This window comes from Leguminivora glycinivorella, chromosome 4, assembly GCF_023078275.1.
Source record: "Leguminivora glycinivorella isolate SPB_JAAS2020 chromosome 4, LegGlyc_1.1, whole genome shotgun sequence".
NCBI lineage: Eukaryota > Metazoa > Arthropoda > Insecta > Lepidoptera > Tortricidae > Leguminivora > Leguminivora glycinivorella.
In genome coordinates, this window is record NC_062974.1 from 12161119 (window position 1) to 12185864 (window position 24746).

The window sequence follows — 24746 nt, forward strand, 5'->3', positions numbered from 1 at the left end:
AATCATATCGGTTGTTTGTCATTGCGCACCCCAAGTACTTCCCATGCTGTTAAGCTTTAAGGATAATGCCAATTAAAAGTATTTTGACATACTACTTGAAAAAAAAATGTGCAGCATTCATACTAATATTATAAATGGGAAAGCGTGTGTGTCTGTTTGTTTGTCCGTCTTTCACGGCAAAACGGAGCGACGAATTGACGTGGTTTTTTAAGTGGAGATAGTTGAAGGGATGGAGAGTGGCATAGGCTACTTTTTGTTTCTTTCTTATGCGAGCGAAGCCGCGGGCAAAAGCTAGTAAGGTAATAAATAAAAAATGTACCAATTGAGTACAATCTGTGTTTCAATTATTTGTTCGTATAACAGGCCCCATCACCCGGTATAACAGCGTGGCGTTCAAGCGCATAGAATTTTACTTGACATGCTATAATCCTATCTAAACGCGGAAGTTATCACACATTTGACAAATATTCGAATATAGGCAAAAAGGTCAGTGGTTTACAGCGATAGACATCATTTACGACGTTGAAATTGCCTTAGATATCTGCTTCCTCAGGAAAATTCTATGAGGTCAATAACGTACCCAAGATGCTCGCCTCGAGCGGTTTTATGGCAATGAACCCCGATATTGCATCCAAGGAATATTAGTGCCTACTTGATCCGGCAACTGCCATCTTTTACCATCTTTTTCCAATATCCGTTAATATTGGCCGCGCCCAGTAACAACTTTTTCATCCTTCAAAACACCTGCCTTATTATTTTTAAGTGGCTTTTTATAGTGTTAGCGTGGATAGTGCCAAAGTATGTAGAAAATACATCGCATTTGAAGCAATTTTTTCAGTAAGTAGTGGTTCTTTTTTTAACAGAATAACCGATAATTTACGGTTATGGTTGTTTTGGTCCTTAAAGCTGACTAAACAGAAAACAGGTAGGTATCAGCAGCGGCTGATCCACACAAGCCGATTCCCACAGGCTTGCCTAAAATTGATTACTAGTAAAGTACCTAATGTAAAGGTAGGTTTCGTTTTGCTCAGTGTTGCCTAGCATAAATTTTCACTAGCCGCCACTGGTAGGTATGTAAACACATAAACTAGACATACATACCCGAATCAAATAAAATGCAAAATAAAACGCTACTTTATTCAGAACAAATTCGCATACCTCATGTTTTTGTTTAATATCAGGGTCCGTAGGTACAGAGTATAAAATCTCAGTAGCCGATCTCGTGTGATAGGGGCGGGCTCGTCGCAGCCTTTTCCGCGGCGGATGCTACTATATTTGACCGGATAATTTACTTTGCATTTTATTTCAGATTCTTCCTTGTAGTTTTATGTAGATTTTACTACTGGGTATCTGTAACATCTACTATACTTACATTTCTACTAGTCTAACGACGCATCCTGCAGGGCTATAATGGACGGCTGTCTATCATTTGTCACCATGTCTGTCACCTTCTACGTCAAAAAAACGACCAAACGACCATGATACGGCTACTGGAATTGCACGGAAGCGCGAAACACACAACAAATAACTAGTATAAAGCTAAACCTTCCTCAACAATCACTATCATAACAAAAACACAAATGTGAAATCAGGGTTAAATTCAATACTACATCGACGTGACACCGAGAAAAGAATCGACAAGAGCGTGCCACTTTCAATCGAGAGCCCGCGGGTTCGAACTCCGGCTCGTACCAATTAGTTTTTCGGAATATTGTCGGAACTGCGAAATGTCATTTAAATTTTTCTTTTTTTTAGGCTTCCATGAGTCGTGGCGAGTGCAGGGATAATGGAGGAGACAAGGAGGTTGACGAATAAAATATAGATACCTAGTGAGTATTATACTCTTTGATATAGATCCAGGTAAGTGGGTGCCAGGTTCATAAGAATCATAAGTAGGTATGGGATGTAATTAAGAGTTTAGGATCTTCAGTGGATACTCGTGGCACTGTACTAAAATATTGAAAAGATAATGATTAGTATTTAAGTATTCGTGAAAATATCTCACTGTCACAGTTACCCCCTGTAGGCATTACAAATATTTCTTCAGGTGAGAAATGTAGGTAGTCGCAAAATTGATTCCTCGCCTTTTTTATTCTGAAACAGCAGAGCTTGATTATCCCATGTTCAATAGAAAGCTGACATTTTGTATCTAACTAAAAGTTTCAACCAAGTTTCAACGTAATAACTTTAGTATCATAATGTCCATTTTTTGTATAGCTCGATAGTTTCCTAATTAGTAGATAGTCATAAAAAATCACATAGGTACATACAGAAACAACTAAATAACAATAGGCTACTTGCCTCCTAGTCAAATCAGCTTCTTATTAAGAACTGTCAAAACGAATTTCAACGACTTGCTAATATGGAATTACCTAATATGAAATCGAATTGAGTGACGTCACGGTCAATGCAGTTACTTTATATATTTCTACCGGAATTATTAAATAGAAATTCGATTTAAAAATAACTTCTGTCCATGTTTTTCTAATAATTATCCGATGCTTTATTTTGTGCATGGTATAATAGTATGTAATTTGTTATACAAGGGGGCAAAGTTGTATTTTAACGCCGAGTGTGGAATTGAAAAACGAGTGAAAGGATTCTATAGTTGAACCACGAGCGAAGCGATTGGTTCAAGAATAGAATCCTGAACTTGCGAGTTTTTTAACACACGAGAAGTAAAATACATTTGCACCCGAGTGTAACACAAAACTTTTCCCCTCACTATGGCGAGGAAACTACAACGCAAAAAATGCGTTTATCACTGCTTCCAGTAGTTCCACAGGGTGGTAAATCATCTTTATTACTAGATTCACCTACTTTTATCAATTTTAAAACAGTTAATTTGACTTTATTCAAGGTCAAATTACTTTACCCACTAGTGGATAAAATGCGTTTTTACCCGCTGGTATCATACTGGTATTAAAGGACAAAACACGTGTTTCCGAGCTAGTGAGGGGAAAAATATTTTATTTTAAGAACAGTCAAGTTCCCTATGAGTCCAGAACCTCAGAGTAAATGTATAGGTTTATGTTGCTTGTCACAGTTGACCCAAGACAGCTCCTAAAGGGTTCTGAATACAACGTGCCCTATGTAGAATATTAATTAAATTACCCTATCTCTCTCGGACACGCTGCTCCACGATTCTTTTATGCGAAATCTTGTAGACCCAATTTACTCAAAGTAATTGAAAGAGATTAGTTAGGTCGGCTTTGAAAATAATTTGATGGCGGCCTTACAAATAAAGGGTCATTTTTGTGTTTAAATTTGTCGGTGTTTAGTGGCGTGTAACTTAGTTTGCTTAAATTTGTATTACGCGTAATGGCCAAATATTATTTAGGATTTGGGAGTTTTGCGCTAACATTGCGTATTTTAATACTGTAGTCTATTTATTGTCTAACTAACTATACATTATTTGAGCAGTAGAAGTAGTTGATCTCTTTCTGAAGTTTGCATAGAAAATGTATGGTCTATTACTTTACACTCACAAGAATTATCGAATATTTGAAGGGAGTATGCTATATTTATTAATGCATAAATAATTTTATTGTTAATGAGGAGACACACTGACATTTCATCCCGCCAGGCGGCGCTTGTGCAAGTGCCTAGGCATGTCACTGTCATTCATATGTGAGAGAAAGAATAAACATATCATCTTCTAGCTCTCACGTATGAAATTGTTTATCTGTGCAATGGACTAATAGGATGGCGCCATCTGTCATAACCTTTGAGTGTGCCTCCTCATTGCATACAGACACACACACACACACACACACATACTTATTTTTATTTTATTTTATTAGGCCTAAATTCATATTCAAAAGAAGTATGAATACTTCGTCAATTCATATTTACAAACTGGCCAGAAACAGTATTTCTCAAGACATCATATGACTTTGATACCTACATCAAACCTACATGCCATTTTTGACATCTAAGAACACATTTATGAAGAACACCTATTGTAAATTTTTCTTAATAATAAATAGTTCATTTCCTAAATATAACTATAGTATCGTAATGTTTACGTTGAAGAAATATGCTCTGCCAAATGTAAGGACACGTATTTTCGTATAATATTGTATAATATTTATTTTACTGTAGTCTTGTTTAGTTTACTCGAGCTATTCAGATAAACATGATACTGATGTACGTATTTAGATAGGCATAGAATAAACTTACACCTACATCTAGAAACTCTGATAACACTTTTTCGCATTAAATGCACCTGTATATAAGATTATGCATTTTTTATGTTTTTTGTTACGCACACATTACGGACAACTCGATTTCACTGAGTTCGTTGCCTACGTTTGCTTGATTTTTAGTTATCAGTATCACCTATCTGATAAGTACCTATAGGATAAGTACCTATAGGTGATACTGATAACTAAAAATAGGCAACGAACATTGTAAACGGTTTTAATTATGTAACAAAAAAAATCATAATCTTATATACAGGTGCATTTAAACCTTTTAAGCATTTATTTAATAATTGAAGAGCTTGACTACTTGACCAGGCTAACGATTATGAGTATGAGTACGAGTAAAGCTAACCGATTGCGTCAGATTTTAATACATACACATTCACCACTGAGCTACGGTCGTAGCATTGCGTCGTAGCCGTTAATATTGATTTCCCCGTATGTAGCGAAAATGCGTCGTAGAGGCAAAACGACTACGTGTCGTGATTAGCACTAAATGGATGAATTATAACATTTGGGCCATTTTTTTTAAAGTTGTCCACTCCACTTTTTTTGTTGTTTTTTATGTTGTTTCCTTTCAGAATCGCGAGCTCTTTCAATCCTAATAAGACAAAAAAGTGTCCCAAGGTTTTTTCCCCATTCCGTTACCATTATTTCATACATTTTGTATGGTGGTAAAGGAATAGAAGGTTTGAAAAATGCATGGAAATCTTGGGACATTTTTTTTTCTCCTATCAGAATCGAAAGACCTCACGATCTTGAGTATGAATCGCGTAAAAAATACCCATGTTACAAAAAAAGTGGGGTGGACCACTTGAAAAAAATGGCCCATTTACAATTATAGCACTTAGTTGGTTCATATTGTAGCCAATTCACATCAAAGATTGAAGGTGTACAATTGAATTCTCTTATTTCAGCTGGTGCATTTTCGTAAATTCTCCCTCACAGCGGCACTGAGTAGCGACGAACTGGTCGTTCACAGAGACTCGCCGGATAACAACGAGACGACGCCTTTCGAGTTCACCGACGCCAACATGACTGTGAGCCAATGTGTTTATCTACCGCACCGTACAATGTATTTCTTAGACTTATCATGTAGTTTTGAGAGTGCACTGACGCGAATTCCACTGTGTTCGGTTCGGTTCCTTTAAAATAGATCTGGGAATTTATTTTATTTGTTTATTTTTTTAAAGCCAAAAGGTACTTCGATATTAAAATGTAAATAATACAATGCAGCTTAAAATAATATCAAACTGTATTTCTTATTATAATGTAGTTTTGAGAGTGCAGTTAAGAAGATAATAATATAAATAGGTAGCCCTGTGAGTTTATTTAATATGTTTATTTTTCAAAAGCTAAAGACTGAATACACTCAGTATCTAGACAACACGAAGTTGTATTTATTAGATATCACTTAGGTATTTTTGCTAGTGCATTGGCGCGGAATATTTAAAAATATAAAACAAATCTGTAATCACCACCTGTGTAATTTACCATGTTTATTATTACCTCTTAATCGCTTTGAATTTTTCAACGAACCGTGCTCGCATCGCCGTTTGACAAAGATTTGCGTTATTTAACAGTTTTCGGCAAAATGATCTGGATATTGATTGTTTTATTGACGGCGGTTACACATTGTTAAAAGCGAAATGTATTTATTAATCTTTTATTTTAATATTTGTTTATTTGTTTATTTGTTTATTTTACAATTAGTACTAACAGTAAAACCTTACGTACTAATCGGTGCTATAGGTACTACTTATGTCTATCATGCATACATATAAGCACTTAATTAAGAAAATTTAAATTACAATTGTGTCAGAAAGAAATAATTAGGTACAATAAAAAATCACAATGTCAAAAAAAATTACTACAATTTCGTTACTTTATACAATAGAGCTTTTTGTAACCATGGATTCGAGGTAACGGCTGGCTGCTGTGAGAAACTGATTCTCAGAGGTGTAAAAAATGTCAAGTTGGCTATTGCTTATTAAGATACCATTCAAGAGAGTCATTGCTTGATGTAAAGGAGAAAAAGAGAGCCCGCGAGACCTGGTCAACGGGACAGCAAAAAATCCGTGATTGCGAGCGCGTAATTGCTTAAAGGAGATTCGAGGAACCCGAATTGCTAACAGAGAGAGTAAAGCTGGGTTGGTTAGTGTTCCCCGAATAAGTCGAAGAAAATATTTAATTAGGTAGATATTCCTCCGGGCTTCAAGCGATGTCTGGTCTACCATACCAAGAATAAAAAGGGTAGGGTAATATTATAAATAAACTTTGATTTTATTATCATTAAGCTTTCTGCTTTGAATAATGCTTTATTTATATTTATGATAACAACTAAATGGAACTTTCTAATTATAGCAGTACCTTGATAATGTTTGTAATTTGCAATACAAAATAATTGCTGTATTCATTATTGTAACATTACGCAAGTAATTATGAATTCATTAGTTTTATTACACGTTATAATATTATCCCCCGTGGATTCCAAATACGCATAAACTTACAATTTTATGCGTTGAAAACTATCACCAGTGTAATGTGCTATCATCTTCCTTGACCAAATCGCGCCAGGAAACCTTCATGGCGGCTCGGGAGCGGTTTGGAGTGCGAAGATGTTGGACCTGGGATGGAGTTGTGTACGTCTTGGATGCAAACGACGTGCGTCGGCGCGTAGTAACCCTGGACGAGCTTCAGGCTATTCCGGATACCCGGGCGCCTGTCGTGTCAACTCCGAACGCAGATGCTGTTCCCCAGGCTGAAAACAGCGTCAAAGCCGATAAACAGACCCGGTCTCGACGAGCGACTGCCAAATCTAAGTCATAGGTTGTAGTGTCTGCACTTCTTTTATTGTCTGGGTAATACTGTACAACTCGCGTCTCTTTTCTATTTTGTAGTGTAATAGCTTTATTTCTCACGTACCCTCTTTTAGTGTTGTATTATTTTCCTTTTTACATTAACTTCATTGCAAACTCGCTAACTCGGCCTAACTTCAAATTGTCACTTTGACGTTGACATTATTGACAAGTATAGTGTTGCCAGATCATTATGTTACGTTCCGTTTCACTAAATTAATATCCAAATTGTAATTTAGATTTATATACACGATTTAGATAAGTTTTAATCTGACCTTCCGTCTTTAAATATTTATTTCTTCCATTATTACTACTGGCGGGTAGAATGGAGATTATTGTTGTGTTATTTTATTTTTATTATTTGTATTTTTTCATATAAAATATTGTATTTATATAACTATATATGTCTTTAAGCGATAACAGTGATCAATATCTATCTTTCTCTTCTGAGGGTGAAGATAGCTTCCATAGTTTGCCTCTTTCACTTCACGACTTTCTTGATTCACAGTTTTGTAATTTAGGGAAAAATTTTAATATTGTACATATAAATGCGCAAAGCATCCCGGCTCATTATAGCGACCTTTTAATATCTTTTGACGTACAAAATATTCATGCTGTTTTAGTATCCGAATCATGGCTTCGGCCTGCTTTACCTTCTACTTCGTATGCTCTTCCTGGGTTCAATCTAATTCGTCATGATCGTTCCGGAAGGGGTGGCGGCGGGGTTGCGATTTATCTTCGTTCTTACATCCCTTTTTCAATCCTCAGTGTGTCCCCTACTTCTTCAACTTCTGATTCCGCAGAATACATTTTTCTCGATGTCTCTCTGTCCCATTCCAAACTTTTACTTTGCGTTTTTTATTCTCCTAATCTTCATGTTGACTACTTCACTACTTTCGAAAAGCTCCTTGAAGACTATATGCCTTTGTATCAACATCATATAGTGATGGGTGATTTTAATACGTGTCTCCTGAAGAATGATAGTCGAGCAATGCGTCTTAAGTCCCTGGTAAAATCGTGTAACATGTCGATCCTTCCTTCAGATGCTACTCACCATTTTCCAAATTGTAAATCGACTCTTCTTGACTTAACTATGGTTTCTTCTCCTTCCCATGTTGCAAATTTTGGTCAATACACCGCGGATGCCTTCTCTTATCACGACCTTCTCTATCTTTCTTATAAAATTCGTCCTCCTAAAGTTAAGGCTAAAATTCTCTTGCAACGCAGTTTTGGTAGGTTGAATGTGGAAAAGCTTCGCGAAGACGCTTTCAAAATAGATTGGGGCAAGATATCTCAAGCTGGTTCAGTCAATGATCAAGTTGAACTTTTTAATTCCCTTGTTATACAACTTTTTGACGTTCATGCTCCCATACGTGCAATAAAAGTTAAGCATCTTCCTGCTCCTTGGCTCACTCCAGATATTAAGGCTCTTATTGAGAAGAAGAATCAGGCTAAGTCGAGGTACAAAGCTAACAGCACTGAAGCGAACAAACATAAATATATTACCTTGCGAAATCGCTGTAGCACTATATGTCGTGACGCACAGAGGCGTCATATACACAGTTCGGTCGAGGACGGAAATCCGGCTAAAGTGTGGAAGTTCTTGAGATCTCTGGGAATTGGCAAAACTCAGCAAACTTCTAATTTATCTAATGTTAACTGTGATTTACTAAATCAGCATTTCTCGTCTTCTACTTGTTTTAGCGGTCCAAATAAGCTTAGTACCCTCCATCATTTGTCATCTTTGCCGAAACCTGATTACTCTTCTTTCTCTTTTTGCCAATTCACAGAGAACGATGTCAGGAAGGCAGTTTTAAGCATCACTTCCAATGCTATTGGTGTTGACTGTATTAGCCGTAGTATGATTCTCCCTCTTCTTGATTTGTTTGTTCCCATCCTCACTAGTATTTTAAATTTTTCCATAGCATCTAGCACCTTCCCGAGTTTATGGAAGGATGCCAATATTATACCATTGCCAAAAAAATCCAACCCCAGTTCTTATTCTGATTATCGTCCCATCTCCATTCTACCTTTCTTATCCAAAGTCCTTGAACGGCTAGTACATAGGCAGTTAACTTCCTTTCTGAATAGAAATGACCTATTAAATCCACTTCAGTCTGGTTTCCGTCCTGGCCACAGCACTACTACGGCTCTTGTCAAAATCACCGATGACATCCGAATGGGTATGAACGATAAGAAACTTACCGTTCTTACTCTCTTAGATTTTAGCAATGCCTTCAACACGGTTGATTTTGACATTATGCTCGCTTTGTTACGGTCTCTTAACATATCTGATACGGCGATTGACTGGTTTTTTAGTTATTTGGTTGGTCGTCGGCAAAGAATAAAGATTGATAACTCTTATTCTTCTTGGTGCAGCACGCTGGCTGGTGTTCCACAAGGCGGTGTGCTGTCCCCTCTCTTATTTTCTATATTTATTAACTCCATCACTCTTAATCTCTCTTCTTACTATCACCTTTATGCTGACGACCTTCAAATTTATTCGCAGGGAGTGTTCAATGAACTTGATTCAGTCATAGAGGGCACAAATCGTGACTTGAAACGCTTATCAGATTGGAGTCAGAATTATGGTCTTAAAGTAAATCCAGGGAAAACTCAAGTGATTGTGATTGGCAGCCCTAAACTGATTTCCCAAATCGATTTCGTTAAGCTTTCTCCGGTGGTGTTTGATGATGTCCAAATCCCTTATTCCAACCAGGTGAGAAATCTTGGCGTTATCATGGATAACTCTCTAACCTGGGTACCTCAAGTGAGCGAAGTGAGCAGGAAGATGTTTGCCGCTATAGGTTCCCTCAGGCGACTTCGTAACTTTCTACCTATTCCTACAAAGATTGCGCTTGCTCAGACATTACTTCATCCCATTCTTGATTATGCTGACATTTCTTATTTGGATATTACTGAGGATCAGCTAAGTAAGCTTGAACGTATTCAAAATGTCTGCATTCGGTTCATATTTGGGCTGCGCAAATACGACCATGTTTCCAGTTTTCGATCTCAACTAAAATGGCTCCCCATCCGTCGTCGTCGGAATTCTCACATAATTTCTCTTCTTTATTCTATACTTTTTAATCCAGCAACTCCCCGCTATCTCAAGGAGCGTTTCTCTTATCTTAATTCAATTAGATCCTCTCAAAATTTCCTTCTATCTGTGCCATCTTCATCTTCCAAATTTTATAATCGTTCATTTACTTTCCAAGCTATTCGACTGTGGAACTCTCTCCCTGTTGAGTTAAGACGTTCTCAATCTATTGCCTCGTTTAAATCAAACCTTAAAGAATATTATCTTTCCCTTCCTTAGATTTTATGAATGACACTGTTGTTTGTTTCTCTATGAATATAAACCTTTTTATATATATATTTATGTGTGTATGTTTATGTATGTTTATGGTTATACTTATTTATGTATGTCTATTTGAATGAGTGTTTTGTGTTGTTTGGTTGTATTTAAATTCTACTTCTCATATTTTTAGAGCCACCTACCATATATTCTGATTATATTAACTCCAGTACCCAAAGGTTGTCTGGAAGAGATCGCTCTTCAGCGATAAGACCGCCTGTTGTTACCTCTGTTTAATTTGTTTTGTTTCTTGTGTATTACTTGTAAACTATGTGAGGTGTGCAATAAAGAGTATTGTATTGTATTGTATTGTATCATCGTGTTGATAATTTATTGCATTTGAATTTATCGAATGGAATAAACACGTTATGCAATAAAGATTATCATGAAAATGCTTTCAATTATGTTTAATATATAAATTGTATTGAAAGTTACATAAATCAGAGGTTTCGGATTACTGAGTTTAGTGACATTATCAACACTGTTAGCTGTACATTTGTAATCCTTATTACAAGGGCATAACGTCTAGCGATGGTTAGCTAAGAGTGTTGCTGTTAGTACTTTTAATAAGTATTAATGGCATAAAACGTTTACCAAAGGTAAAAATTATGACATAGACATAGACATAGGCACATAAAGGTTTTCCTCACGCGTAATAAACATACACATATACACACCGCGCAAACATACAATCACACACACTGCAAATTCTAAAAAAAGAGTAGGAAGCAAGTGGTACATATAACATATAGCTTAGAGAAATATTAGTGTACCTTGCTATTATGTTTATTTATAATTATGTATTTCGTACCAACATTTTACTTAAGAAAGAAAATCTGGCAGGCAAGATGATGTTTTATCATTTATCGCGCGTCCATGCTTGCCTGTCTGATCAAGTGTTTTGTCTTATTTTAGCGATTAGAGGCGATAATCAAGAACTACCCTGTGGGTTGCAAGCGCTCGGCCCTAGGTGCCGCGTTGGACCTCGTGCAGCGCCAGATTGGCTGGGTCCCGATATCCGCTATGCACAAGGTCGCTGAGATACTGGGCGTGCCGCGGATGAGGGTCTACGAATACTCTACCTTTTACACTATGGTTAAAAGGTACATGTAGCATGAATGAAAATGCAAATAATGTTCAGGGAAGAACCGAAGTGAGTCCCAAACTAGTAACAGAAGGTGGATTTTGTCGTTATAAGTAAGAAAACTAGTGGCTCCGCAAAATCTTGGTATTCATTGTCAAAATAGCCCTGAGGCTCATGAGCCGTGCTAAAAATGGCGGCATGACGCTATAGAAAGAAGAGAGACGAATGATCGAAAGACGACGTTGGAATTGGATTTTTTAAATTACCAGAGGTTTGCGTTTAGCTATTAAAATTAATGGGATGTTTCCCTATATCTCTCGCATAGCTCGAGAGTAAATAATGGCGTACAGCAGATACAATTTTCCGCTTATGTTAGAAGACCGCCCGATTTAAACATGTATGAATTGAAACGCGAAAGTTTATCTTGTTCCATTACCTGTTCAAGGTCTTTCAAGGGCAAGTACCACGTGAAAGTTTGCACAACGACGCCGTGCATGATCATGGGATCGGACATAATCATGGCGGCCGTGGAGGAGGCGTGCGGGGCAAAGGCGGGCCATGTCTCGCCAGACGGGCTCTTCGGCGTGGAGGCGGTGCAGTGCGCGGGCGCGTGTGCGAATGCACCGGTGCTGGTTGTTGAAGATGACTATTATGTAAGTCTTCTTTTTGTGTCGATGGTTACCTTTATTACCTACTAGATTTTGCCCGCGGCAGCGTTCGTGTTAGAAAGAGACAAAACGTAGCCTATGTCACTTTCCATCCCTTCAACTATCTCCCCTTACAAAATCACGTCGATTCATCGCTCCGTTTTGCCGTGAAAAATGGACAAACAAACAGACACACACATTTTCCCATTTATAATATTAGTATGGATACCTATTACAGTTCCTTCAAAGGCAAACAAGTGAACGTGTGTAGGTACAACCACAGGTACAACTCTTAAGAGGTGAAGAGGATTGTGGTTAGATATCGGGGACATAATAAGGGACCTACTGACGATCACTGTTCCGGACAACAACGGCCGATCACTCGTTTGGCACTGTCATATTTTACATCGAAATAATAGGCCTTTACCGTCCGTTGGACTCTTAATCCGTTTTCACACTATCCGATCCGATATCGGATGTCGGAAGGATTTCAATAGAAAAAATCGGTGGGAAATGGGATATCGGTCCTACATCCGATATCGGATCGAGTAATGTGAAAATGTAAACGACTGTGGCCACTAGATGTGGGAGCGAAACAAAATAAATACTCATTGGGAATTTAACGAAGTCCACTGTGAGATGGTCAGAAGTTATTATAATATATGTGTCCTTAATAAAAAAAAAACCGGCCAAGTGCGAGCCGGACTCGCGCACCGAGGGTTCCGTACAAAATTAAAAATTTATGGTTTTCGTAATTTTTCCTTTATCTATGCTATAAGACGTTGCTTCGTACCAAATTTCAAGATTCTGAGTTCACGGGAAGCACCCTGTAGGTTTTGATTCCCTTGCAAGTGTCGAAAATTTGCGGCATAAACGGCTGTATCTTTTGATTGCGTTGGCTTAGAAGTTTGATTTTTTCACAGCTTCAAGGGACAGTAGACCTGAGTAATTGATATAAATTTCAGCTTCATACCTTCACGCGTTCCTGAGAAAAAGGGTCTTGACAGACGGACGGACGGACGGACAGACGGACAACAAAGTGATCCTATAAGGGTTCCGTTTTTTTCCTTTTGAGGTACGGAACCCTAAAAGTAGGTACATGTATCTCGAAGTTTGGTAAATACTTTACACCCTTTGTAAGGGACCCGATCCGATATCGGATGTCGGACCGATATCCCATACATTACAGGTGTCATCTTGGATTTTTTCTATTGAAATCCTTCCGGCATCTGATGTCGGATCGGATAATGTGAAAACGCACTTAGGGCCCATTTAGACGGTACGAGAACTCGCATACGAGTTTTATAACACTGCGGTATTTGATGGATGTGCAAAATTGTATGTGACCTCTACAGCCCGCAATGTAACTAAAATCGCATGCGAGTTCGCACGCCCGCCGTTTAAATCAGACCTTATGATATTTATATGAAATTCGCGATACTTGTACCACTTTTCACTAAAGATCACAGATACGTAAGCGCGATGTAGGGTAGGTATATACCTAATTAATTAATAATTAATTATATAATTGCAGTTCTAGTCTGCTAAAGTGTCTGGCACGACGTTGGTGGACATAGGTGACGCGTATCATCAATGAAAATGGAGTTTACACATTTTGACTTTAATTATTAAATTATATAACGTGTTCTTGATATGATGTTCATTGGAATTTAATTACATTATTACATTATATACCTATTAATATATAATCACTTTGTAGGAAGACGTTACGGTGTGTGATGTTCAAGATATTATCTGTACCATAAAGAATGGCGGAATACCTCCAGCAGGACCTAGGTGGGTATAATTTATAACAAATATATATGTATATCTATATTTATACTGTATTTAAGAAATATCATCGCTGTAGTGCCCACGTAAGTAATAAATAATAGGTACCATTTTGTAGATATACCAAGTGTATAGAAATAATACGTTTTAATAACCTCACAAAGCATGTTGCAAATACTATGAAATTTTGAATCCATCCGTACACCAAGCGTACACACAGGTATTCCCAATAATTATGATGTTAATTGGAATACCAATATCTCCGAGAATATCACTTCATTTAACTCAGAAATGCACCCTTAAGAAAAGCTATAGAGTCAGTCCATGTGGCAACGATTTTGACAGCTTTGCAGGTGCAAATAATGTTGTATTGGGGCATTTTCAGAATTTGGGACCCCCCAATTAGCGTAAGTTGTTAACCAAAATTAATTCACTGTCAGTTTTGTGACTATAATCAGGGGCGGCTCACTCCGCGATTGTATCGCCGCGCTACAAGTACGTGCTGGCGGCCGCGAGTTCGCGGCCTAATCAGGGGTGGTGCGCGTTCTCTGGAATGGAATGCACGTTCGCACTTTCTATTGTTACTTTACGTCGCGAGTTTTTTTAAGGTTCATATGCGATGTCCACGTGTGGAATGGCTAATAATGCATAGTTATAAATAGACATCATGAATAAAATAGGACAATCTTACACAGATCTTATTGATTAAGTCCCACGGAAAAGTTCAATAAGGCTTGTGATGCTGAAGGCTTAAACAAAAATATATAAATACTGTATACACCGTGTTTCACTTAACACTAAAAACCTAAAAACCGTTTGTTCAAATCGAAAGTAGAATCGATTGAGCTATATCTTGATGGGGGTAATATTTTTATTGAAATTAGTATGATTAGTTATTTTTTTCGTGCCTGTTCTATTGTATTCGTAATACAACATTGTGTAAATCGCATTGCTAGAGGTTGTTTACCTTTTTCAGTATTTAGGGGTATTAATACTGGCTGGTTACTTGGGCGATTATTTTTTCCGCTACGAGTTTGACGTTGTTTGTCAGTTTAATCTTAATGTTTATCATAAGTCATAACAAATTGAACTCTTACCTAATTACAACCTTGTTATTCTGAATATTGGGTTTAAATTTGCTTACTGCGATTACCTGTCCAATTTGAAGTTTACTGTGACAAAGCTTTAAAGTGTTTTACAATGACGTCTTAGCTGTCTATTGGTAAACCTTATGTCGTTGCAGTAACGTACACAAATAAATAGTTTTATGGTTTATGATGGATGGTTTTATTGAGTGTAGAGCTAAAAGTCAAGTAGAGCTGTACAGAAATCTAAAAATTCAATTAAAAAAAAAGTAATCATCAGATTAAAAGATGAATACTCTAGATGAGTTTAAAAAAATAAAAATCTGTTGGGGTGTCTGAGGTTTTGAGTGATACCGGAAACACGTTGTATATACCTAGAGAGTACCCAAGACTTGAATATATAGTATAACATTTTATCTGAGAGTTAATTCGTTTTAATCCATAGGCAACCCTATCATCCGACGCTGCGCACGTGCGGCTCGTTTCTTTGTTAGAATTTTGTAGGCATTTAAAAAGGCGACATTTCGTGAACATCAAAGCAGTGGGCCTTCTGTACTTGTACTATTATATATTCTGTGCTATAATTAAGCATGAAATTTCAATAACAATATTGTTTTTGTGTTAATTACATAAACTTTAAGCGATAATCTACATTCAGAATGTGAAAAAAGTAAAATTTTAGACAGATTTTATGCTTAATTGTCGTCACAAAACTGACAGTGAGTTAATTTTTGTTAACAACTTTTGCTAATTTGGGGTACCCACATTCTGAAAATGCCCATTGTAAACATTAAAGTTCAGAGATAAATATATACCATATCTGTTCTGCAGAAGAGGGCTATTCGAGCAATATACAAAATGAACCATAGAGACTCACTTAGAGATAAGTTTAAGGATATTAATATAATGACAGTGCATTGTCAACATATTTATGAGAATATTATTAATATAAAAACATTTGTAAATTTAAGAAAAACTGTGATGTACATAATATAACCACTAGAAATAAACATAAGCTTGCAGTGCCCTTCACTCGGCTCCATAAAATGAAAAAATCATTCATGGGTAATTGTGTAAGATTTTTTATAACAAACTTCATAATGACATCACTGAACTGTCTTTTAATCGATTTAAACATTATGTAAAGCTTATGCTGATCTCTAAAACCTACTATAGCACACAAGACTACATGAATGATGAAACACCGTGGGATACAAGTGTTGCTGAAAACAATTAATTATAATTATAGGTTATTAATTATATTGATAATTCAATGTATTTTTATATAATAATTTTTTGCCATTTAGAATTTATTCTATAAGTTTTTAGACTAGTACTTTTTATACAATTTAGATTGATATAATTTTATTAATTCAATGTAGTTTTAAAATATATTGTTTTCCCCTCACTAGCTCAGAAACACGTGTTTTGTCCTTCAATACCAGCGGGTAAAAACGCATTTTATCCACTAGTGGGTAAAGTAATTTGACCTTGAATAAAGTCAAATTAACTCCTTTAAAATTGATAAAAGTAGGTGAATCTAGTAATAAAGATGATTTACCACCTGTGGAACTACTGGAAGCAGTGATAAACGCATTTTTTGCGCTGTAGTTTCCTCGCTATAGTGAGGGGAAAAGTTTTGTGTTACACTCTGATGCAAATGTATTTTACTTCTCGTGTGTTAAAAAACTCGCAAGTTCAGGATTCTATTCTCGAACCACTCGCCTCGCTCGTGGTTCAACTATAGAATCCTTTCACTTGTTCGTTTTTCAATTCCACACTCGGCGTTAAAATACAACTTTGCCCCCTTGTATAACAAATAACTATTATTGCACCAATAAATTGCTCTGTTGACAATTTAAAAGTGCTTATTGTAAGCCTATTTGAGTAAAGAATATTTTTGACTTTGACTTTGAAGTTCGATGAAATTATGACATGGCGGTTGTTAAACCCTTGCAGAGGCGGGGATAAATCGTTGCTAACTTATTTTGGCCTGACTCTATGCACTTTTGCAGCTGTGCGGTCGTTAGTTTACTCCTCTACAAGTTAAAATGTTCAAGACACGGGCCCCAGTTGTATAATATACAAAATATAACTCAAGAAAAATGTTTGAAACTTTGCGTACTCTTTTACTGCATGTTTTTGATACTATATGAAAAAAATAAGATTTGCAGAGTCTTACAGGGGTAATTTTGTTGTTATAATAACAGTCACATTCGCACTCAATAATATTAAATACAAATAAACAATTTTAATGTATGTTTATTTATTATTTAAAATTACGGCGTTATAAGTTGGAATTATGTGCATCTCCAATATTATGTTATGATTTAGCCCTTGTACACATTTCCGGATCCAAAAAGATTACTACTATTTATTCAATTATATTTTTCGATATGATAATATGACTCATTTACACCTAATTTTGTTGCAGAAGTGGCAGATTTGCCGCCGAACCTAGCTGCGGGCTCACGAGCCTGTGCAGCGAGCCGCCCAGACCTGGGCACGGCCTGCAGCACGCATTGCTGAAGTGATAAACATCTTTCTACTAAAGTAATTGTTCATTATTTAAATAAAATTATAGAAAACAAGTGCCATTTATAAAACTGAAGCCGCCGAACCTTGCTGCCCTCAAAACTGGCCATGGCGTGCAGCCTGCGCTGATGCACAAATTTATTACTTATATTTGAAATGATTATTCATTAAAAGTTTATGATTATAAAGTACCAAGTTTATATTAAAGGATGTAATATAATCGCTTCTTAATGTAAACATGACATACATATAAAAAAGAAAATTAAAAGTTGAGCCTCACTTGTATAACATAATTATTATTCCAGCAAGCCTTAGAAAGACATCTCTTAAGAGGATACGGTAGCGAAAATGCTAAAATGGAAAGGAGCCCCCTTTCAACTTCGGAATTTTAGTTAAATATACAAGTGCTATTTAACTAGATATATCGAAAAAAAAATTGTCTATTAAGAACAACTCAGTCAAAAGATATTTCAAAAAAATCTTTAAAATCGAGGTTCCGCTCTCCACTCTTTCCTCCTTCAAAACTTAATCAATCGGAACGAAATTTGAGAATCTGAATAACAATGAAACAAACACAAACAAAAACACACAAACAGATAAAAATAATAACAATCTGTGTTGAAAAAATCATTGCTCTATCTTCAAAAACCAGGGAGGAAATAGTCGAGAGCGTTTGTATGGAGAATCGACGCCTACCGTATCGTTTTAAAAAGTACCTAAACATAAAATTAAATTAATATTTTTTTCGTCCTTAAATTTGGGCCATTCATGTTCTCACGTTGTACAATTTCTTTGTTAACTTGCCACTTATTGTTTCGCGTTTGAAACCGAGGCCAGTGGAGCTTAAAATTAGAATAACGCGTCGTAACAGTAAACATCTCAATGAAACCTTTCAAACGTTTGCTAACAGTAAGTGTTTGTTTGTAACTAAACTTAAACAGTCTTAGAAAAATATGAATTCTAGGTTCAGCATTTGCAGACTTGTGAAAACGGTTGCCTTTTCAATTTAGTGCACCTACCTTATACAATTTATTATCTTATTATTAAGTGACTGAGTGGCATCAGATTGCACAGGATAGGAGCGAATGGCGGAATCTAGTGTCGGAGGCCAAGATCCACTTCGGGTCGCTGAGCCATCGCAGTAAGTAAGTAAGTAAGTACCTTATACAATAAACCTTAATCTCCCCACAATTCTGAATTGTCTGAATCTCCAATCTCTGAATCTGAATTCTGAATTGGGTTGTCTGAATACCCACAACACAAGCCTTCTTGAGCTTACCGTGGGACTCGGTCAATCTGTGTAAGAACGTCCTATAATATTTATTTATTTTTATTTATTTATTATTTATATAATACTTAAAATATGATAGATCCCTTTTGTGAAATAAATATACTAGTGGTTTTGTGAGTTGGATGCCTTCGCGTTATGCTTAGAAAACGCATTAACTAAGTGTAAAAAAACTTGTTCAAGTCAAGTTAACACAGTCAACTCCCGTTAGCCTTAAGCGCCATACACGCCACTCGTGCTTAAGTCCTTTAGGCTCTGGTCCCACCGCGAGATAGTAAGCTATGAGCTATCGGCTATAAAAACGAACAAAAGAGAATTACTCCCGTGTAAATAAAAGAGACACGGCGATGTTTATAGTTACTCGCCCAGCGGTGAGCTATCATAATCGTCGTGTCTCTTTTAGTTGCACGGGAGTGATTATCTTTTGTTCGTTTTTATAGCCGATAGCTCATAGCTTACGAGCTCGCGATGGGACCAGTGCCTTATAGCAATTTCAGCATTTGAATAATTTCCTAAAAATCTGGTTACATACTGATTAATTTCTCGCGAATTGGTCGAGAGTTCTGATCTGAAGAGGACAAAATCCGGACAAACAAAAATTAAATCGAGTAAAAGCTACGTTGTCGCCGCGTTCATTTACTTAATAAAATATACTTAACATAAAATGAAATTAAGAAAAGGTCCACTCATCACGACGACCATCATTCATCATTCATCATTTGACGACCGGTCTGGCGCAGTCGGTAGTGACCTTGCCTGCTGCGCCGCGGTCCCGGGTTCGAATCCCGGTAAGGGCATTTATTTGTGTGATGAGTACAGATATTTGTACCTGAGTCATGGATGTTTTCTACATATATAAGTATTTATATATTGTATATATATCGTTGTCTGAGTACCCACAACACAAGCCTTCTTGAGCTTACCGTGGGCCTCAGTCAATCTGTGTAAGAATGTTCTATAATATTTATTGTTTATTTATTTATTTATTCATCACACAATTTTTAAATGGCCGGTCTTACCGAAAATTGAACCAAAGACCAACGCCTTCGTATACAAATAGGGCCAGACGTGTCACCAATTAAATAGTCATATTATCATAATGAACGAAAATCTTTACCTTGTACAGTGTGTCCCAGTCTAATTTAATGTTTAATTGCTATTTACGAAGCAGAAAATTGCTAACCGTATTATTCAATTATATCTACCCACTTGTAACTAATCCAATTAAACTCTTACACAATCCCAGTTTGAAGTATCTCTGATATTACCAGTAAAGATCAAGGAGGGGCAAGAGCAGTATATCCTTAAAGCCACTTGCGTCCCCACTCCCGGGATCTTATCCTGATAATTAAGTACCTAGTTGCTGCAATCGCACACGATGTAAGGTGCTTACTATCAAAAACTCAAATAGTCGTATTAAAAAGGATTGAAACGTATACTTTATGCTAGGTTTTTAAGATTTCTTTTGCAGTAAATGAAATGAATAAAATATGAGGTTGTGGTGTATTAGCTGATGCTATCTGCGACAAACTTTAATTACAGTTACGATATCGTTTTCTGGGAACAATAGCTCTCTAATCCATAAGAACGTATATACGCTTATGACGTCAAGAGCCTTAGGATTACATATTTCAATTTATTTTCCTTTAGTAAACTGTTTTAATGTGGGTGTTCCGCGCCAAACTTGGGAAAACAGTATGTTTAGAAATTTGTTTGACATAATACTGCTGTGTTTATTTTCGGTAGCAATTTACTAAACTCAAATGGAATTGCGCTGACATGTTTATATAATCTGGAAAGGGTAGTATGATCTTTACTTACCTACTGCTTGAAATTGTCGTATTATATAGTATAGTAAGTAAGTATTCGGTTTTATTTGAGAAAAATACACCTACGAGGTAGAGGTTTTTGATATTGTACCAGTAAGTAGAATATTAAGATTAAAGGGTGTCATATAATTGGACAATAGCGCGTCGAGCACTGGTACTTTTAGCTTATGGTAAAGTATATCTTATGTATAAGTAGACTAAAATATACTATTTGGGCTCTTCTATAGTAATAATAAATAGTATAGTACTCGGCGCGCACACACATACACACCCCTTACACTTCATTAAAGTGTCAAAAGGGCTCTTCGTGTTAGCTTCGGCTCCGCGCACGCTTCCCAAAGGTCCGAAATATCCTGTGGTTTTCGTGATGGGAAAGACTTAGTTCATATACAAGATGTGACGTTGATACTGATTGAGGAGCGAATAGCTTCATTTAAATGTTTTAACTAAATCCGGCCCTTGTTCGCTACACGATGATTCAGTAATGTCTCGCGAACGAAGCAGAGTTTTTATCGAGCCTTAGTATTTACGCAGTCAATTTTTTTAATATTCCACAGAGAATTTCTGTGTTCGGAATCGGGGTCTCGTTATTCCCCATAATTGGATTTCTTTATATGTTAAATGATTTTTGTCAGTCTTGCGACGTTTACGTTTGCCGAAATGTAATAATCTCGTTAGGCAGGCAGTGCCATTTGTCGATGTTTTTCGTTATGTTAAGAGGAGTCGATGTTGTACAAACAAATGAAAGGTATTATATAATTTATTAAATACCTAGTACCGATATATCTACACCGTGTTTTTATATACTATAATATACTGTTTACATTAATATGTAATAAGTATTTAGATTATAATTATTTATTTTGGCAAGCTAATATGCAAATATTAGTTATTTATGTTGATTGACATTAATTGCGAGTATGAAAAATTACTATCAGTAGATAGTCATTTTTCACATAGATAGTCACTTTCATATAGCGGTGGGATAAAATCTGGGTTGCCGCATATTTTACATAATAGTATTTTATACAATCGTGATATAATACAAAGCTTTTCAGTCGAGTACCATGTTTAGGCCACGAAGCTTGCTGAGTGGCCTAATAGTACGGTACGAGAGTGAAAATCTTAATTATATCACTATTGTATACAATACTTTTTCTACGAGTCATCATCTTCATCATCAATGGACGGAAATATCATCATTCATGCAAGTTAAAATTAATGTTAATAGAGTCGTTCACCGTTGTATCAACATCGAATTACCTAGCAACCAATTGTTTGTAATAACCGTCTCTGATTGGCCGATAACGCGACAGATAAAAAAAATGTGTTTCAGATTCAGAAAAAATTGCCAGGTATCGCAAATTAGTATAGAAATTGTAAGAAGTTCTATTTTTGAAATTATTACAGTTAACTAAAGTCAACTATAATGAGCTTATTATAATTGAGTCGGAACTGCCATAGAGTATCCAACACTGAAAAGTTAGCACTTATAGTTTAGTCTGTGGTGCCCTAATTGACAGATTACAGTCGACAAGTAGAAAAAATTACTTACAGTACTCTCAGTGTTTTTTCTCTTCATAGTACAATTTATATGAGAACCATTTACCACCCAATATCATTGACCTCATAACACGGCTCGGGCACGCGCTACAAGGCGCTAGCATGCGTAAATATACTGCCATTAAGACCCAACCACTTCAGTTTGCTTAGGCAAGCTTTTCCCCACAGACCTCCAGACTTGTTTTCTTTGACATTGAATATCCTTCATCGAGCTAACGTTTTCATATTCAGAAAACGTGTCTATGAAGGTATTCGCGCTTTGCTCAGGCCGTTGACTCAAGCGGCCCGCACGTGTTGTTATATACATCTAATGATGTGCAAGTTGCGGAAACTTTCCAAAAAATCTAAAATTTCTTGAAAAATTCACGAAACTTTCATGAAAAATAAAGGGAATTTAAATTTATGAAATGGAAAGTTTCTATCCATACAATTGTCCATACAAAGTACGGAAAGTTTCCGAAGTTTTCCTACGTGATAATTTCAGAATTTTGGAAACTTTCCGTCGGCACATCAGTATATACACCAGTCCGTCAAGAAATGAATGTTCTAATAATTTTTAAGAAAAAAAAACCGTCGCCTTTCGGGTTCTGGTGAAAGCTACTTGCGAATGTTGGATTATGTAGAAATGTGTAAGTATTTTTTTAAACTGCCTTTAATGGTTTAATTATTAGATGGCAACACAAATGAATATACGTATAACGTTAAGGTTTGAGGAGTTTCCTCAATTCCTCATGAATCCGATTATATTATAAGAAATCGAAGCTTGACAAACTTTGACTTCAAAACTTATGCTTAACAAACATAACTAAATAAATGTCACTGTTTTGAACTTAAATGCATGCTTTTCTTACAAAAATACCAAAGTCACTATGAGTGTGCCGTTCAGGTTTGAGGAGTTTGGTTCTGGCCATCATCAGCAGTTCCACTGCACCATATGTCACTGTTCTGGATGAAAGTGCATGCTGTTCTTATAAAAATACCAAAGTCACTATAAGCGTGCCGTTCAGATTTGAGGAGTTCGGTTCTGACCATCATCAGAAATTCCACTGCACCAAATGTCACTGTTCTGGACGAAAGTGCACGCTGTTCTTATAAAAATGGCAAAGTCACTATAAGCGTGCCGTTCAGATTTGAGGAGTTTGGTTCTGGCCATCATCAGCAGTTCCACTGTACCAAATGTCACTGTTCTGGACGAAAGTGCATGCTGTTCTTATAAAAATACCAAAGTCACTATAAGCGTGCCGTTCAGATTTGAGGAGTTCGGTTCTGACCATCATCAGAAATTCCACTGCACCAAATGTCACTGTTCTGGACGAAAGTGCATGCTGTTCGTATAAAAATACCAAAGTCACTATAAGCGTGCCGTTCAGATTTGAAGAGTTCCGTTCTGGCCATCATCAGCAGTTCCACTGCACCAAATGTCACTGTTCCGTACCTAAATGCATGCTGTTCTTTTAAAAACACAAAAATCACCAATGCCTTTCAGATTTGAGGAGTTCCCTCGATTTCTCCAGGATCCCATCATCAGAACTGGGTTCTGAGAAAAATGGGACCAATCTGTATGCATATACATTCAATCAAAAAAAAATTTTTCAAAATCGGTCCAGTAACGACGGAGATATCGAGGAACAAACATAAAAAAAAAAAAAAACATACAGACGACTTGATAACCGTCCTTCTTGAGATATGAGGCGACGGTTAAAAAGGTACAGAACTTCTTTGGAACACAATGTTTGACTTCGTAATTGTTTGAAGTACCTAGTTAAGAGGTGATCATGTCAAAAGTAGTAAGTAGGTCGTACCCCTTGAGACCGAAGGGAGAGAGGTGTTTGAAGGTCCCACTTTCGGTTTTTTTGCGTGTATCTCGGAAACTATGTGTCCTAGGGACGGTTATGAAAAAATGATAGCTAATTAAATTTTCAACGTAAGTTTTATTCTGTCAAATTTCTCAACATCTTGTATTATATAGTTTTCAAGATATCCGCTATCCAAAGTATATTCGGGGATCTCAAATTTATTTTGTTATCTGCGGCATTGAAACTACTAAGTATGCCATTTTCTTCTTAGTCGTATACTCTTGTCAGAGTAGTCGTGGTCATTGGGGTCGTTGTACTGCCTTTTTAATGGTTTCCCGCCATATTGCTCTATTTGCAGCGTTCCGCGCGCAGAGATTTAAGGGTGACCCGGTGAGAGCCCTCACTTGGTCTGTCCATCGCATTGAGGGGCGCAGTCTGGGTCTTGTACCGCCCACTCTTCCCTGAACAACAAGTCTCTCTATGGCGGAGTCTTCCCTACGTGTAACGTGACCGAAATAGCTAAGGGTGCGAGAGTGAACGACATCTGACAGTCTTTGTTTGACTTTGAGCTCCTGAAGAATAGACACATTAGTGCGCCGCTGGGTCCACGATATCCGGAGCATTCTTCTCCAGCACCACATTTCCAAAGCGTCAATGCGTTTTCGTTCACTCTCTCTTACTGTCCATGTTTCAGCCCCGTAGAGAAA

At 36.7% G+C, this 24746-nt stretch overlaps 1 protein-coding gene across 1 annotated transcript; it reads left to right on the plus strand.

The window, feature by feature from the left end:
* The first annotated feature begins 3949 nt into the window (after window positions 1–3949).
* On the plus strand, window positions 3950–17667 carry LOC125225380 (NADH dehydrogenase [ubiquinone] flavoprotein 2, mitochondrial-like). The gene is made up of 6 exons (XM_048129068.1): window positions 3950–4053; window positions 5123–5245; window positions 11337–11524; window positions 11951–12158; window positions 13873–13949; window positions 17463–17667. Exons 1-6 carry the CDS (start codon window positions 4021–4023, stop codon window positions 17560–17562), a joined length of 729 nt encoding a protein of 242 aa, XP_047985025.1. The 5' UTR covers window positions 3950–4020; the 3' UTR covers window positions 17563–17667.
* The last annotated feature ends 7079 nt before the right edge of the window (window positions 17668–24746 follow it).

Excerpts from the sequence above, each read along its gene's own strand:
- LOC125225380 (XM_048129068.1), top strand. The coding sequence starts at position 4,021 with ATGTTTACGTTGAAGAAATATGCTCTGCCAAAT. Across the intron at positions 5,246-11,336 it reads TCACCGACGCCAACATGACT|CGATTAGAGGCGATAATCAA; the intron begins GTGAGCCAATGT and ends GTCTTATTTTAG. Across the intron at positions 13,950-17,462 it reads ATACCTCCAGCAGGACCTAG|AAGTGGCAGATTTGCCGCCG; the intron begins GTGGGTATAATT and ends ATTTTGTTGCAG.